This window comes from Temnothorax longispinosus, chromosome 9 (assembly GCF_030848805.1).
Source record: "Temnothorax longispinosus isolate EJ_2023e chromosome 9, Tlon_JGU_v1, whole genome shotgun sequence".
NCBI lineage: Eukaryota > Metazoa > Arthropoda > Insecta > Hymenoptera > Formicidae > Temnothorax > Temnothorax longispinosus.
The window spans coordinates 9,601,903-9,619,005 of record NC_092366.1 but is presented as its reverse complement, the minus strand read 5'-3'; the positions used below and the strand labels follow the sequence as shown (position 1 = coordinate 9,619,005).

The following is a 17,103-nucleotide window of genomic DNA, read 5'->3' as shown; positions in this document are numbered from 1 at the left end:
TTATAGTTATTTTGATTGTGGCGTAACATATGCATATATTTTTTGTTTATGACAATTTATTAGATGAAAAAATAGATGAAAAACTCTAAAAGTGTCAGTAACATACAGACAAAATCATCCAAACGTCATATCAAATAAGTACTAACGCATTCACACTATATTGTTCAAGTCTTTTATGCATATAGATCTTCTATATATGTATAAATGTGTATTGCTTTGTTTTACCATATTTAGCAGAAAGCTTAAGTATTTATATATAAAAATCTTTTTGCAAACTTTTCATATATTTTTAAGCTTTTAAATTTTATGGAAATGGTACAGTAATATTTTTTTACAATTTTCTTTAACGGAGCAAACATACTGATAATATGTAAAAGTTGTACAATTTTTGTAACAGATAAATATTTACACTCACAGAGCTCGAGATCTTTACTTTGACATTTTTTAATCATTTTTGTGATATATTGAGCAAATGTTCTAATTGATTTACACCTATTTTTATTATGTAAAAGGATTTGTAATTCTATGCAACCAATACGATATACGTAAACTTTCTAAAAGAAGGTAGAATTTTGTCGGTAAAGTTTTCAAATATGGTATGTCATATGTCCTTCAAAAATCAAAATGTATTTGTATTAATCTCTATAATGTATTCAACTGTATGTTTTATGTGTAAAACCATTAAATAGAATCTTGAGGAGGAGCACCCAATGCGTCCAAAACCAAAAATGGTTACTCTGACTCTTAATCTTACAAACTTATATCTATAATATATGTCCTTTAATATGTTCTATAATATCCTATAATATGTGTTATTATATTTTAAAAGTCTTCTGAATTATTTTTCTTGCAATTTATAATAATATACTGCATTATATAGAATTACAAGTATAAATTTTTCAGGTGAACAAAGTTATGTTAATTGGAGGGAAACATGAAAAAGATTTTATTAGAAGAAGTTTGAGTGCTACATTTTCTGATGACTTAGCATCTATGTGTTCATGGACTGGCCAAAAAAATAATTATAAAATTGGAGATACGCACACACACACACAATTCTGAGCATTAAAAGTAAGTAATTTTTTAAGAGATGTATATATTACTTGCAGTATTAAATGCTATTTTTTATGTCTCAAAATTTATTAAATTGTCTCCTATTTTTTGTGGCAATTATCGTTAAAAAGCAGGACACACATACACGTTAAAAATTCTTACGAAATAAAAGAAAAATATATATCCATAAACTAATACTTTTGATCGATTTAGTATATATGTAAACTATTCCGGAAACTTTTGTGTTATTTCAATAATTATCATAAGTTTTAATTGCTGTTAAATTGACATTATCTATTTATTTCTTTCATCTAACAATAAACTGTATTGAATTTTTCTTATTCCAGAAGCTTTTAGAGCAATATTCCTTCGAAATACAAAAAAAGATTTTGAACACTTTGTAATGGAGTGGTTCAGATTCGCAAACGTCCGTAAGGAAAGAAAAAAACATTAAAAAGGTAATGTAATGTATTTCGGTATATACTCTCCATAAAATAAAATCATTATAGTTTGCCGCGTTATAATTTATAAGTAACTTTTTCACTAATTTAATTCTACTTTTATTTTTCAGGAAGTGATAAATATATTATCTTACTTGCGTGGCTCCGCGCGAGTGATTATATTATAGTAACAAATATTTTTATTTGAAAGATGAGTTTTATCCCAAAACCTTCCGCTTGGATCAGTGATCTTCACCAAAGATATTATTGTGATAAACTGAAAACTGTAATATATGGTATATAGATATTATTTTTATATAAATAAAACTTTTTTATGATAATTAGTGAATTATTCTCTAATGCAGATTAGTATATAACAGGCCTGGGCAACTTCGAGCTCCGGAGCCACGACACTACTTTCCGTGGATAGAAAAGAAGTGTCGTGGTTCTGGAGCTCAAGTTGTCCAAGCCTGGTCTATAAAAAAGCAATCTAAATATTAATTAAACAATAAATATTGAGATATTTTATTACTATTGCATATTTATTGAAAACCTTGCCTGTAATAGAAATAAAACATCAATAAGAACTTTAAATAAATGTTAGAATTAATATTACGGTAATCTTAATATAATATTGTAATAAAGTTGATAGTACGTTTAAATTTTTATCTCAAAAACATTACAGGAAAGATAGAAAAACCTTAGCGCAATGTTATTTGCAACGTTATGGCACTCCCATTTCAACATTACTGAAATTTCGGAATTGTGGTCAAAGTATGTTCATATATAATGATGTTCCATACAACATTAAGAACTACATATTTAACAACATTACAAGTTCTAGAATATCGTTGCAATAACATTGTAATAATGATTTTTTGCTTACTGGGATATTTACAGCAAATATCATTACAATAAAAATATAATTTTCATGTTTATACAGATATACTTAATTTATATTATTAAATATGACTGAAATTACGAGTTTAGAGCAATTACTTTATTTTATATTTTTTTACAGATTTAATTTTTTTAAGTTGAATTTAGGGCAAATTTATTGTCAAAAAGTATTTTGCCGAGATTTTGTTTAAAAAAAAAAAAATAGTATTGACAGTTATTTACAGTCACTAAATATACTATTTTTACATTCTATTAGACTTGTCGTAACTGTTTGTATACATTTTTTTTGTCTTTGGATCTCTAGAAAATTTTAATATCGGTGTTTTTAAGATTTTCATGACTTTTGGCTGGACCTGTCCCTATAGAACATCCTTTGAAATGCTTCAGAAATATCTTTGAAATAATTCAGAAATGCTTCAGAAATATCTCTGAAATGCTTAAGAAATATCTCTGAAATGCTTCAGAAATATCTCTAAAATGGTTCGGAAATATCTCTGAAATGTTTCAGAAATATATGGGAAATCTTTCAGATATTTTTTCTCATATACTGGGTAATCCGGAACAATTTCCTGTCCTTCATAAATCATATTCTTGATTATAGTCATGATTTTGCTTCGCCGGAGGTCTGCTTATATTAGATCCCAACTGAAATTTACTTGCGAGTTAGTCTTACCATTATGCGCCGCCTAGCCAGCGTCGTTGCATATTTCTCTGAAATGTTTTGTAATATTTAAGAAATATTCCAGTGAAAAGGGTCATTAATGATTTTGATGAAACGTTTCAGAAATACTTCTGAATGATTTCAATGTTACATTAATTCCAATATTAATTTTTAAGTTATCTTTTGGAAAGCTTTCAATGATATATATTATTTTGATGAAACGTTTCAGAAATATTTCTGAATGATTTCAATTTTTTACATTTCAATATTAATTTCCAAGTTATCTTTCGGAAAGCTTTCTGAAACATGTGCTGTGTGGGACGTAATTTTACATATATATCGAAGAAGCTATTGCTTAAGATATCGAACATGTTTCGACAAAGATCGTCTTAATTTAACAATAACTGCACATTGAATTCAATATTTCCATTGGAGGAACTAACGGAAATATTACGGAAATATCCGAATCGAGAATAAGCATCGCCTTGAGAACATCTTCGCCAAGTCAATCTCGAATCAAATAAGACTTAGGGCCAAAGCACATATGACAATCAGTGATCCCAGACGGGCCCGCTTTTTCGCGCATGCGCGACGAAAACATTCTCAGTGAAGTACTTAGTCCGCGGAAAAACGAGTACCATATAGTACCCTGTATGATTGTTTTGTAGGATTGGTTCTAAAAATTATGTATAAATGTTTGAATAATGAATAAAAAACAAGATATATGCACTATTACATAATTTATAAAAAATATTTTAATATGTCAATTTGTTGATGGTACAAATGATAAAATCAGGGTTTAGAAGTAACGCGTTACTTGTAACGCAGTTACAAGATGATACAAAGAATAAGAAGAAAAGGAAGGAAAGGTGTTAAATAATTATTTAAATAGAAGACACTTTTATATAAACTAAAACCAATACTTTATTTGGCAGAAATTATAAAGAATACCAACATTTGTTGCGAGGGTAAGGAAAACTGCCAAAAACCTTACCAGTATTCATACAACAAAAATACATCCTTTCGTAGAATAACAAATAAAATTTTAATATTAAAACAAAATACTCTGCAATCTTTAATTTAAGAAATTAAACTGAATTAAATTAAAATAAATAAAATATTTTTTAAATAATCTTCTTTTATGATTCTTTTAATAATCTTAAGCTTAATAAATAAAAGATACCATAAATATATGTGATAAATATTTCAATGTACTTATACTAATTTTTAATCACCAATACGTTAAATAAAATTTAAATATTTTGTGAAAATACTAACAGTTTTATAACAAAAATATAATATTTCTTTCACAAACACATAAAATTTACAATCAAGATAAAACAAAATTATAATTAATACTGTGTATATCTATATAAATAATCTGTAAAAAAACAAAACTATATTCATTAATATATATGGTGTATATAATATACTGTATATATATTGTTGGTAATGTTTACTAAATGTGATATGGTAAGCAAAATGTGGTATGGCATGCAAAAACGGAAAAAATTGGAGCTTAAATCTTATGCAATGTAAAAAAAAAGAAATTATAAAGAAATATTATGTACCATCAGATGAACTAGACTGTCTCGAATATAAATTATGTGCATTGTGTAATTGTAAATGTTCAAAATCGACTTCAAAATTTGTACAATTAATATTTTGAGCCTGGAAACTCGATCGAATTATACATATTGTGGAAAGAGTATTATCTGATAATCTATTTCTTTTTTTACTTTTAACATCTGTAACTATTGAAAATATTCTCTCGGCTTCGGCATTAGAGTGAGGAAAAGATAAAACAGATTCGATTAGCAATTCTAAAGTTGGAAACATCTTTTCTCCAGTACAATTTTCAAATTTTAATATTCTTTTCTACATGTGATCTACTTCTAAAGAAGCTAATTCTTGTTTTTCTAAATCATCAAAAACTGTTGGCAGAATGTTCCATTCTAATGTTAATTTTGAAGTATTAATATTTACTATACGCGTTGCAATCTCAGATAAATCTTTAAATTTATTTCTGCCTTTATCATAAAGTGCAAATTTTGCTTCTAAAAAAGATAATTGTTCAAAAAAGCTATCTTTAATAGGTAAACGTTTTAATAATTCTTTAACTGCTGTCTTATAAAAGTTTAAACATGTTAATCGAATTTCCTGGGCGCATTCTATAGATAGTGTTGCCAAAAAATCTTCACATTCGGGTCCCACATAAATGTCGATCAAGTTCTTAATATTTATCTCATTGTCTACGTTTAAAGTAGAAATGTCTTTCAAAGCCTCCGAAGTTAAGAAATTACAACCTATTTGACGTATTAATTGTTGACTAGTATTAAATAATTTGTGAATTAAAAATTTGCGCGACTGAAAAAAGGCATTAAAGGTATTAAAAAAGTTTAAAACATATTTTAAAAATAACAAATAAGCTTTTATTGAATCATTATTGAACATTTCATAAATATTTTTCGCGTTTTGTGATTCATCTTGAAGTGCGGGTAAGGTAAAATATTGTTTTAGGACTTCCCAATATTCTAAAATTCTTACAATGCATTTTTCTAGTACAAGCCATCTTGTGTTAGCTAGTTTAAGAATTTTTTTTCGTTCTAAATTATAAAAATCTTGGAACTCACCTAAAATTGCACATCTCTTTGCACTTCCTGAAATATATGTAGCAACGCTTCTAATTAAATTTTCACACGAATGAGGCAAGTTTCCGCAGGCTTTACTGGCTACTATCGCGGAGGAATGACAAATACAATTTAATAATACTAATCCTGGAATTTCAGACTTTAAACGAGAAAAAAAGGAATTATTGCATCCAGTCATAACTGATGCATTATCACTTGCCATAGCTACAATGTTCTTTAATGGAATTTTTTTATTTTCAAAAAATGTTTTAAACGCTTCAAAAATTTTATTTGCAGAACAATCTGCACCATCTAATGGTAATAATTCTAATAATTTTGTTTCTACTTTTAGATCAATAGGTGAAAAATATTGAACAAGAATGCACATAAATTTTGTATCGGTTATATCCGTGCTTTCGTCAATTAAAATAGAAAATTTGCGATTTTGCAAAATATTTATGAGTTTTTCTGTTTCGCGTTTTGCAATTACTTCCGTTACAATATTAGAACATTTAGTTGGACTAAGCGAAAGAGATTGTACAATTTCAGGTTCTACACAAATATCTTTTAATAAACGAATCAAATGATTTGCAATCTGAAAAGCAATATTATGCTCAGCAAAAAATGCTGTTAACTTAATTTCCGCGCGTTTTACTCTATCTTTAAAATTAGTGCTTCTAATATTATCGGAGCTTTGATTATGATCTTTTATTTTTTCTGTATGTGAGACCGATTGTGAATGTTTAACTAAATTTGTTTTACAACATCTGATGGTTCTTTTGCATGCATTACAATAAGCTTTATTTTCTTCGGGATGGGGAGCCAACCATCCTTTAAAAACGTCTTCATCTAACCATGCTTGATTAAAATCTCTAATCTTTCGTTTCTTGGCTCCTTTTGTGATATTTACATCCATATTGCACGATTTACATAATATATTTACTTACCTATTTACTTACCTACTTAGTCATCTAACCTGCTTAACCTATTCTTCTACGGGAACCCGCCAAAACTTTGCCGCCCATAATATTATGCGTATATGCGTCATTGGAATTTACCAGCTCCACGCGGCGCATGCGCGAAAAAGCGGGCCCGTCTGAGATCACTGATGACAATCGTACAAAATCTTCTTTGCGAAGATCATCTTATTTTACGACTATGAAATCATCTGCTAACATCAAGACGTCTGGATTGGATAAGACTGCCTTGGTCAAGATCGTCTTAAGTGTCGACTAGAGGTTCAACTATGAATACGGCTCTGAGCCTGTTTGCCTGTTGCCGGGCCGTGTTGCCTCTTTAACAAAAAACTATTTAACAAATGACCAATGCTCTTGTCGCGAAGCGGGCACAAAAATATTCCGCGACCGAAGGTAGATCTGTTACTATGCCGCATTATACTACAGTCCGAAATTTCCAAATTTGCGGAAGTTAGAGCAACCACGGATATTTCTCACTAAATTTCAAACTTTATTAGAAAAGAATTCTTTTCGCCAAATTCAATATCAACTTTCCTTTAATAATACTTTATTGATTAAAAAAAAGTACATTTTTTTATTAAATGGACTTTCTCTTAACGCTATTGTTACAACAAATGCTGCTGCAAATACACCACATAATGCTAGGCTCAAGTGCTTTGTAACTTCTTCAACTATTACATTATTCTGTTCATACGTATCGTGTTCACACGTTACTTACACGAAAACATAATTGAGGAGCAAATATCGTTCAATATAAATAAAATAATTAAATATATTAATAATAAAAGATAAACTATCGTTTATAACTAGAATCATTTCACGATAGTCGAATACATATACATTCACAAAAGCGATTGCGGAAGACCTCAGAGACGAGAGCGGAGACAATTTCCAGTAGGAATATTTTGATTTGCAATAGGTAACAGCATAATTATAAAAACTAGCAGTTTTCTTGCTAAAGAATTTATTAAATAACATTTATATTTAATAATTTTTAACTGCTTTGCATAATTATGTGTTGTGAAAGTCTAAAATTGTAAAATAATAATAAACAATCGCGGATGTGTGTGTGCGTATGTCGCGTTTAGCAAACAATAAGTTTAATTCATGCGAATCTACATAATAATGAATTATTAAGATTTGTTTCAGTTTTTTCTAGCACCAATAAACAACTTGTCGGATGGATAGAGAATATGTTTGAGCCACTAGGCCTTATGGTGCCTTCGCTACTTAGAATCACAAAATTTTATCGTTATAATCCCGATTTCGGAACAGATATAGTACCCGTCAACGTTGCGGTAATTTTTTAATCACTAGTGCGTGGGACGTCTTTAATCGATTCAGGTATGATTAGGTACTTGACCAACATCTCCGTAGCTAATTTACTTAAAAATGTATTTCTTTTATTTTGAACATTGTTACCAGATAATGGCATAATAATGGTTCAACCTCATAAATTGTTTAGATTGTTGTTTAGACACGATTTTTAATGACTTATTATACTCTAATATTATTTCTCAATGCTTATAAGAAACTAACGTCATGAATATAATATAACAATTAAATATGAAAGTTAATAGACCGAAAAAATAAAAGAATTAGTATTCAGTTGCTATTATTATTTATCTGTTTAGAATATCGCAAATAAAACTATTCTAAAATACTGTAGTTAATTGTGGGGGGGGGGGCATATTCATGAAACACGCTCGGACGAATATGTGTATTTAAATACGTTATAACTACTTACAATTAGGTATTATTGTAATCACACACACATATAAATATTAGCATATGATTATAAATGCATGAAAAATGGGAGTCATAAAATATGGATTTTTTTTTTATTTGGATCCTTTGAAACGGTCAGAAGTGCCACAGGAACAACCTTATAACCTGTATTAATTATAAATTATAAATAATTAATATTATACTTATAAATAATATGTTAGAAGTGCGGTTGGGGTTTCCGAAGTGTGAGCGTTGGGAAAAAACTTGCAAAAAGCCCATAAAACATCCGCAGCAAATCTAGTCGTAAAATATTTATATATAAGTAAACATGTTTTGCTACTATTGCTAAATAATAACTCTCGTAGCAAAAAAATGTTAGTTGTCTATATTTTACGATGCTACGGATGTTTTATGGGTTTTTTGCTACGGTAGCTAATTTTTTCCTTCGTGTGACTGTGACATGTAAAGAAGTATAATGTACAATATTATGTAGATACATAATTATGTTTAAGTAAATTTATCTTGTAGGAGAGACAAGGATACATTAATTTATAATTTCGTGTCACCAGTCAATGGACCTAGTTGGCATAAATATGTTTATACATCACTTCTCGACACAAACGAGATGTACTTTTTGCATAATGCTGTATTCCCTTTAATAGTTTACATCCAACGTAAAATACCACCTCGAAAAAAAAACAGTGGTACTATTATACCTCAAAAAAATCTAAGTAACAAGTGGTAGACGTAATCTTTGTATTTCGAAAAATCTCGAAAAAACCTAAGCAGCAGTATCTTTACCTCGAAAAAACCGAAGTAACAAGTGGTAGACGTAATCTTTGTATGTATCTCGAAAAATCTCGAAAAAACCTAAGCAGTAGTATTTTTACCTCGAAAAAACCGAAGTAACAAGTGGTAGACGTAATCTTTGTATCTCGAAAAATCTCAAAAAAAACTAAACAGTAGTATTTTTATTTCCAAATATGTTGTTACCTCGAAAAAAAAAACAGTGGTAGACGTGGTAGTATTATACCTCAAAAAAATCTAAGTAATAAGTGGTAGACGTAATCTTTGTATCTTGAAAAATCTCGAAAAAACCTAAACAGTAGTATTTTTATTTCCAAAAAATTATTACTCAAGTGATACACATCACAAAATTACGTTACCTTATCAAAAATGAGTCGCGCTTCAAGTGATCTATTATTTTACAATTACAAAAAAGAAATGATATCTCTTTTTAAATTACAGCGCCAATTACAGAGAACATACACTGAGAAAAAAAATGTGTCAATCCCAAGAAATATTTAGTCCGATACGTTCAACTAAACATTTTAGTTAGTTAACTAAACATTAGTTGAATTAATTAATTCTTGATTAAAGAAACGAAATAAATTGTTGAAACAATTAATATTTACTTAACTAACTAAAATGTTTAGTTGAACGTATCGAACTAAATATTTCTTGGAATTAACAATTTTTTTTCTCAGTGTATTTTTCGAGATACAAAGATTACCTTTACCACTTGTTACTTAGGTTTTTTTGAGGTACAATATTACCACTGCTTTTCTTCGATTAGAATAAAAGATTGAATCATGAAGAATTACACAGAGGTAACAGTACAAAATACAAATATTTTATTAAAATATTTAAACCCAACAAGGAAATACAAGGTATTTAAATACAAAGTTTATATATGTATTTTAAAAGATTTAATCGCATCGCAAAGAATTACAGAGGTAACAGTACAAAATACAAATATTTTATTAAAATATTTAAACCCAACAAGGAAATACAAGGTATTTAAATACAAAGTTTATATATGTATTTTAAAAGATTTAATCGCATCGCAAAGAATTACAGAGGTAACAGTACAAAAAATAAAAATATTTTATTAAAATACATAAATTTTTCTTGTCAAAAAACTTGGCGCTGCTAGACCTCAAAATTAGGTCAGCCTGGTGTGTATGTGCGAGCGAGTGTATGTGTGTGTGTGTGTGTGTGTGTGTGTGTGTGTGTGTGTGTGTGTGTGTGTGTGTGTGTGTGACGGTGAATGACGGCTTATGAAGTATAGGATAAGTTAGGATAAGTTTATATTTTTAAAGCGATTAGAATTAAGTATAGAATAAGTATAGAATAAGTAATATTTACATTTGTAAAAGGTCTCTTTCTCTCTCGAATAATGCGGCTTATGATTAAGTATAGGATAAAAGGTCTCTCTCTCTTTCTCTCTCTAGCAGCGCCAAGTTTTTTGACAAGAAAAATTTATGTATTTTAATAAAATATTTTTATTTTTTGTACTGTTACCTCTGTAATTCTTTGCGATGCGATTAAATCTTTTAAAATACATATATAAACTTTGTATTTAAATACCTTGTATTTCCTTGTTGGGTTTAAATATTTTAATAAAATATTTGTATTTTGTACTGTTACCTCTGTAATTCTTTGCGATGCGATTAAATCTTTTAAAATACATATATAAACTTTGTATTTAAATACCTTGTATTTCCTTGTTGGGTTTAAATATTTTAATAAAATATTTGTATTTTGTACTGTTACCTCTGTGTAATTCTTCATGATTCAATCTTTTATTCTAATCGAAGAAAAGCAGTGGTAATATTGTACCTCAAAAAAACCTAAGTAACAAGTGGTAGAGGTAATCTTTGTATCTCGAAAAATACACTGAGAAAAAAAATTGTTAATTCCAAGAAATATTTAGTTCGATACGTTCAACTAAACATTTTAGTTAGTTAAGTAAATATTAATTGTTTCAACAATTTATTTCGTTTCTTTAATCAAGAATTAATTAATTCAACTAATGTTTAGTTAACTAACTAAAATGTTTAGCTAAACGTATCGGACTAAATATTTCTTGGGATTGACACATTTTTTTTCTCAGTGTATGTTCTCTGTAATTGGCGCTGTAATTTAAAAAGAGATATCATTTCTTTTTTGTAATTGTAAAATAATAGATCACTTGAAGCGCGACTCATTTTTGATAAGGTAACGTAATTTTGTGATGTGTATCACTTGAGTAATAATTTTTTGGAAATAAAAATACTACTGTTTAGGTTTTTTCGAGATTTTTCAAGATACAAAGATTACGTCTACCACTTGTTACTTAGATTTTTTTGAGGTATAATACTACCACGTCTACCACTGTTTTTTTTTCGAGGTAACAACATATTTGGAAATAAAAATACTACTGTTTAGTTTTTTTCGAGATTTTTCGAGATACAAAGATTACGTCTACCACTTGTTACTTCGGTTTTTTCGAGGTAAAGATACTACTGCTTAGGTTTTTTCGAGATTTTTCGAGATACATACAAAGATTACGTCTACCACTTGTTACTTCGGTTTTTTCGAGGTAAAGATACTACTGCTTAGGTTTTTTCGAGATTTTTCGAAATACAAAGATTACGTCTACCACTTGTTACTTAGATTTTTTTGAGGTATAATAGTACCACTGTTTTTTTTTCGAGGTAACAACATATACACTACTATGCGTGTACTTGGCGCCTTTCTTTACCTTTTTTTTAAAAAAGGTAATTTTGTACAGATATCACGCCTTTTTGTAATATTACGCATTGTATAAACAGTATGTACAAGGTGTTATTTCGAGGTATAATACTACCACTTTGTTTTTTTCGAGGTAACAACATAATACATATATACTACTATGCGTGTACTTGGCGCATTTTTTTACCTTTTTTTGAAAAAGGTAATTTTGTACGGATATCACGCCTTTTTGTAGTATTACGCATTGTATAAACAGTATGTACAGGGTGTTATTTCGAGGTATAATACTACCACTTTGTTTTTTTCGAGGTAACAACATAATACATATGTACTACTATGCGTGTACTTGGCGCCTTTTTTTACCTTTTTTTTTTGAAAAAGGTAATTTTGTACGGATATCACGCCTTTTTGTAGTGTTACGCATCTTAATCTTAACAGAAAAAAATTACACCTTATAAAGAAATGTGTCTGAAGTTGTAAATATATATATATATACACATTGCCGGACATTGCTTTTATGTAAAATATGCATGTATATTACGTTGCTTGTATAAATTATTTCTTACCAACTTTTTCCAAAAATAATATATAAAGACCTTTAGCACCTGTAGGCCATCGTTTATTTTCTATAATTTTTCCATCATCAAATTCAATCCAAAATGTCCTTTCTCTACACATACTTGTATAATGACCATCTTCAATAGATGTACCCTGATGAAATATAGTATTCATTACTTTATACTGCTGTTTAGCTATCGATATCTTAGTTGTTGATATGCCAGTTAAATTAAATGTCTGTGGTATTTTCACTAATTTATTATCCTGTGACGAGAACAAAATTAAATGAATGATAACTATTTCTTTCGTCAACGTTAATTCATTTCTAAATACTAGATTTCCTGCACAAAATTGGCATGTTTTTCCATATAACGGACCCCAATTTAAAAATGTATCCTTCAATAAATTATTAAGATTATAACTTTTCTTCTTCAAATTATTAATAGAAATTGGAACAACTATGTTATCAGTAATATTATCTTTTGTCGTATAACCACATGAGTTGCTAATGCACTTAGTAGTACGAGTAACTTGATGCCCGACCAAATTTCTTATGTAATTATATTTTGTGCAAATGGCAATAAGAAATTCAAGAGCGTCTCGTTTTGCTGGTTTTTCATCACCACGACTCGTAAAGCGCTCTCCTAAATCTGTCCGTATCGCATCAGCATTCAAATTAGGTAATCGTTTGTCATATTTATGCGCTAATATACTTAAATCATCTTTATCAACTTTAAGCAACACTTTCCTAATAATACTTGACTGCAAGAAACATTGTATTACTGAATTTGCGTAGCATGAAACTCCATCTTCATTTTGCAAAACAGGTATCGGCTCAACAGTACTTTTTCCAACTTGTTGATCTGACTCTTGACCGGCATTGATTATTTTCGACAATGTCCACGGAACATCTTTTACTTTTCGAAAACGTTTTTTCGAAATAGGAATCGTTTGTGCTTGCGGTAGAAATGTTCGTATTAGTCGATTATATTCGCTAATAGCTCTTTCACTTACTTTTACAGCTGAAGGATCAAAGTTAATTAAATGCAATCCATCCAAAGACGGTAGTCGGGATAACGCAACATATGACTGAGCACAACTAAATATAGAATTACCTATATCCATAACAGCGTTTTGCAAGGTTAATCCTTGACTTTTATGAATGGTTATGCCATAACTGAGAGTTATGGGAAATTGTTTTCTGATAACATATGCTTTCTCCATTACTTTAAACTTGACACTTACTCTTTCAATACAATACTCCAAACCAGACGTAAAAGAAGTTTAATCTTTTCTACACAATCGGTAGATATATCCCGCACAACAGAAATAACTGTAGCAATTGTACCATTTACCAGGCCCAAAGTGACATCAATATTGCGTCTTATCATAACTTTCGCTCCAATTTTAATTGTAATTTGTTTCAAAAGCCCAGCTGTATTGGTATCATCGTCTTCATTATCCGTCAATCGCTTTTGTACCTTTCGTTTAATATAATTATCACAGTCAAGCGTATCTTGAGCAATTAATAATATTTCTTTCGAAGCAATACGACTTAGCATTGCAGTGTTAAGAACATCGCACAAATAACGAGTAGGCAGTAAACAAACAGTGTTAGGCGGCAAATTATCAAGATAATTACACAATTCGTATAATCTTTCATCGAAAGACTGACCTTTCAATGATATTCTTCTTTTCTCGAGAATCTCAAATCAGAAGTTGTCAATAAACCAATACGAACTCTCGAGAGTAATTCACGATAAGCTGTATCTCCTTGCTGACGCATATTGATCGTCAATTCATCATATTGAAATTTTTGCCACAACCATTCCTCAGGAGTAGTCCCCACACTGCCAATATATTTATTAAATTCTGCTTTTGATAGTGGAACAAAGATAAAATTTTCACGTACAGGAGGTAATTGAAGCAGATCTCCAAATAAAAGAACATGCTTTCCACCAAAGAAATCGTCATCCATGGTATCAAATATTTGACATAGTCGTAAATGTATATACATGAAAGTTAAATTAGATATCATTGATATTTCATCAATTATAATAAGACTAACATCTTTAAGATCTGCTCGTAAAACTTTCAAAACGTGATCAGATAATAGTGTATACTTAGGAGACTGATCACCATGTTCAACAGGTAACTGCCATTGCCTGTGATTTGTTAAAGCATCGATATTAAACGCCGCTATACCAGTAGGTGCTGTTACAGCAGTATCTTTGTGGAGATTTTGTTTTATCCAGCATTTAATTGTTTTAATTAAGAAACTTTTACCAGTACCTCCTTCTCCGCTAACGTATAATAGTAATTGTTTAAATTGTTCGTCATCCGGCGATATCTTTACGGCGTTGATGACTCTGTCAAATATTCTTCTTTGATCTGCGTTCAGATTTGAAATCATTTCAGATACATTGATTTCCTGATTTAATTTGTCACCAAGATCCTTAAAATCTTGCATCGCTTCACCAGCCTCAATATTTTGAACACCTATTGGATTATCGGGATCATCTTGAGACTCATGCTGTTTTTCCAAATTATCTAAATATTGTTCAACTAATTGCTTCGCAGTTTCAAATGCTTTTTGCACTTCCTCTAATTTTTCATGATATTGCAATGCTTCCGTAAGATATAACTTTTCCTTGTGAAATGCTTCTGTATATGTATCACATCCGTCTTTAAGATCTTCTATTTTCCGCCACGGTTTAAACATGAGCAGTAATGAAAAGAAATAATTTTCCGGCTGCGTATTGACATTATATTTATAGTGATTAATAAGACATCCACGCTGTCGCCGTTTTAGATAATAACCATTCTCCATCGTGTAGTATTCAATATTTTTACCTCGTGGTTTATTTTTCAAAATATCATACCACTGTACAAACTCATATAAAAACATAGATTCCAATTCTTTCGGTCTCCGTGGATAATGTTCATCTATTATAGATGGACAAAATATATTTGTAGAATCTCCGTCAAGAGCTTCAATTTCCTTATAAGTTTTAACTTTTCTACGTCGTATCTGATTAACATCTAACCATTTTATAGTCGTTTTTGAATCAGTCCCCCATAAAGGAATACCACACATTCCATCACAGGCTTCAAGAGATCCACATTCCCTATTACTCGTGGCTCGCAAAGTAAAATTCCAAAGTTCTTGACGCAATGATTTCTTTGTCTTATTTTTACTATCAAGGACAGCATCAGATATTTCACATTTTCCTGGTTTATTTACGTACTTAGTAATATACCAAGTAAGCAACGTGGATGTTTCACTTACGTATTGTATATCGACATTTCCTTCTAATACCGTAAGAAGAACAGGATGATAATCATTTATATTGATCTCATCATGTTTTCGAGGAACATGATAAAGCCTACTTCTATGTTTCAATCGTTTCCTACCTGCTATCGAACTTATGACATCTTTCAAAATCAACGTTTCCGTGACAGGACGAGGAAACCCGAAACGACACACACGAATCGTTTTGCGTCCTACTTTTTTAGAACGAAGACAATAATCGTTATGTTTGTGTCGTTGATGCGTATTGACTCGCCTGTATAACAATGGTGAAATATTTGGATCTGGCATTTCACAAGTTATGTGTTGCAAAATAAATTGAGAAACTTCTTCAACAGAAGATTTCCCGATAATTGGCGCACCTTCAATCCAAATTAATAAATGGAAATGTTGTATACCTCTACCTTGGTATTCTCGTCGCCAGAAATAATGCGCCACTTTTCCGATCGGATTATCTTTGGAACAAATAAAATCAAGGAACGCTTTGAATTTGTTATCAAGAAACCTTGACGTTGACACGGGATCCTTAGCAACGAGTACACTAATGGGCGTCGAATCGTCAGGCCATCCATTTACTTCACGAAGATATGCAGCTAAGTCAGGCATCAGCCATTCAGCAGGACTCCATGTTACGAACCATGTCGCAGGTCCGTATTCTTGCGTCATACATCTTAAATTACTCCTCGGTATACGCCAGTATTGTTCCGTATTTCTTATAGTGGCGAATATTGTACTCAAGTCAGATTCTAATACATCTGTCTGTAGTGCTTCTAAATATTCTGAAGCCGTATAACGCTTAGTTGTACATAGTTTGCTATAAATACCACGATTTATTTGACGAAAAGTGTACAGATTATACAGAAAAAATACGAATTGTATATTTAATCTGAATTGTGGATGTTTGGACATCAAACAACATTTATCAAATTCATGATCGTGAAGTTTAACCCGTCTAGCTTGGTGTCGTCCATCAATACCAAAAGGAAATAAATCTGGAAAACACAATAGATCTAAAGATCTCTCACGATTGTCCAAGGGCAAATCGGCTATTTTTAACATTTGATATAAGGCGGTATCAGTTTTACATAATTTTTTTTCATATAAAGGATAAACAGTATATTGCTCGTAATCGCAATAATCATTACTTTCGTCAAGAACCTGAGTTAACATTGCCTTACGCTCATTATTTAAAGTAGCGTCTACGTTGTTTTCTTGCGTTGGACTTTTTGGGCTCAATTCGCGTTCGTCATCCAAATTAGATTCAGTAGCATTTTCTGTCTCCTGTGCTTCAAAATCTGGATCGATTAATAATGACGTTTGTAAAGAAAAC

The 17,103-nt window shown here is 30.2% G+C and overlaps 2 protein-coding genes across 2 annotated transcripts in view; both read right to left on the bottom strand.

Moving 5' to 3' along the window:
- Positions 1-10,817: 10,817 nt before the first annotated feature.
- LOC139819442 (uncharacterized) lies at positions 10,818-14,160 on the bottom strand. The gene is made up of 2 exons (XM_071788783.1): positions 13,579-14,160; positions 10,818-13,485 (listed from the first exon to the last, which is right to left on the bottom strand). Exons 1-2 carry the CDS (start codon positions 13,685-13,687, stop codon positions 12,461-12,463), a joined length of 1,134 nt encoding a protein of 377 aa, XP_071644884.1. The 5' UTR covers positions 13,688-14,160; the 3' UTR covers positions 10,818-12,460.
- The window catches only part of LOC139819231 (uncharacterized), a 4,041-nt gene continuing 1,079 nt past the window's right edge, over positions 14,142-17,103 (bottom strand). The window contains exon 2 of the mRNA XM_071788435.1: positions 14,142-17,068. Within this exon, the coding sequence (XP_071644536.1) occupies positions 14,142-17,068 (2,927 nt within the window). The remainder of the gene's footprint in view (positions 17,069-17,103) is intronic.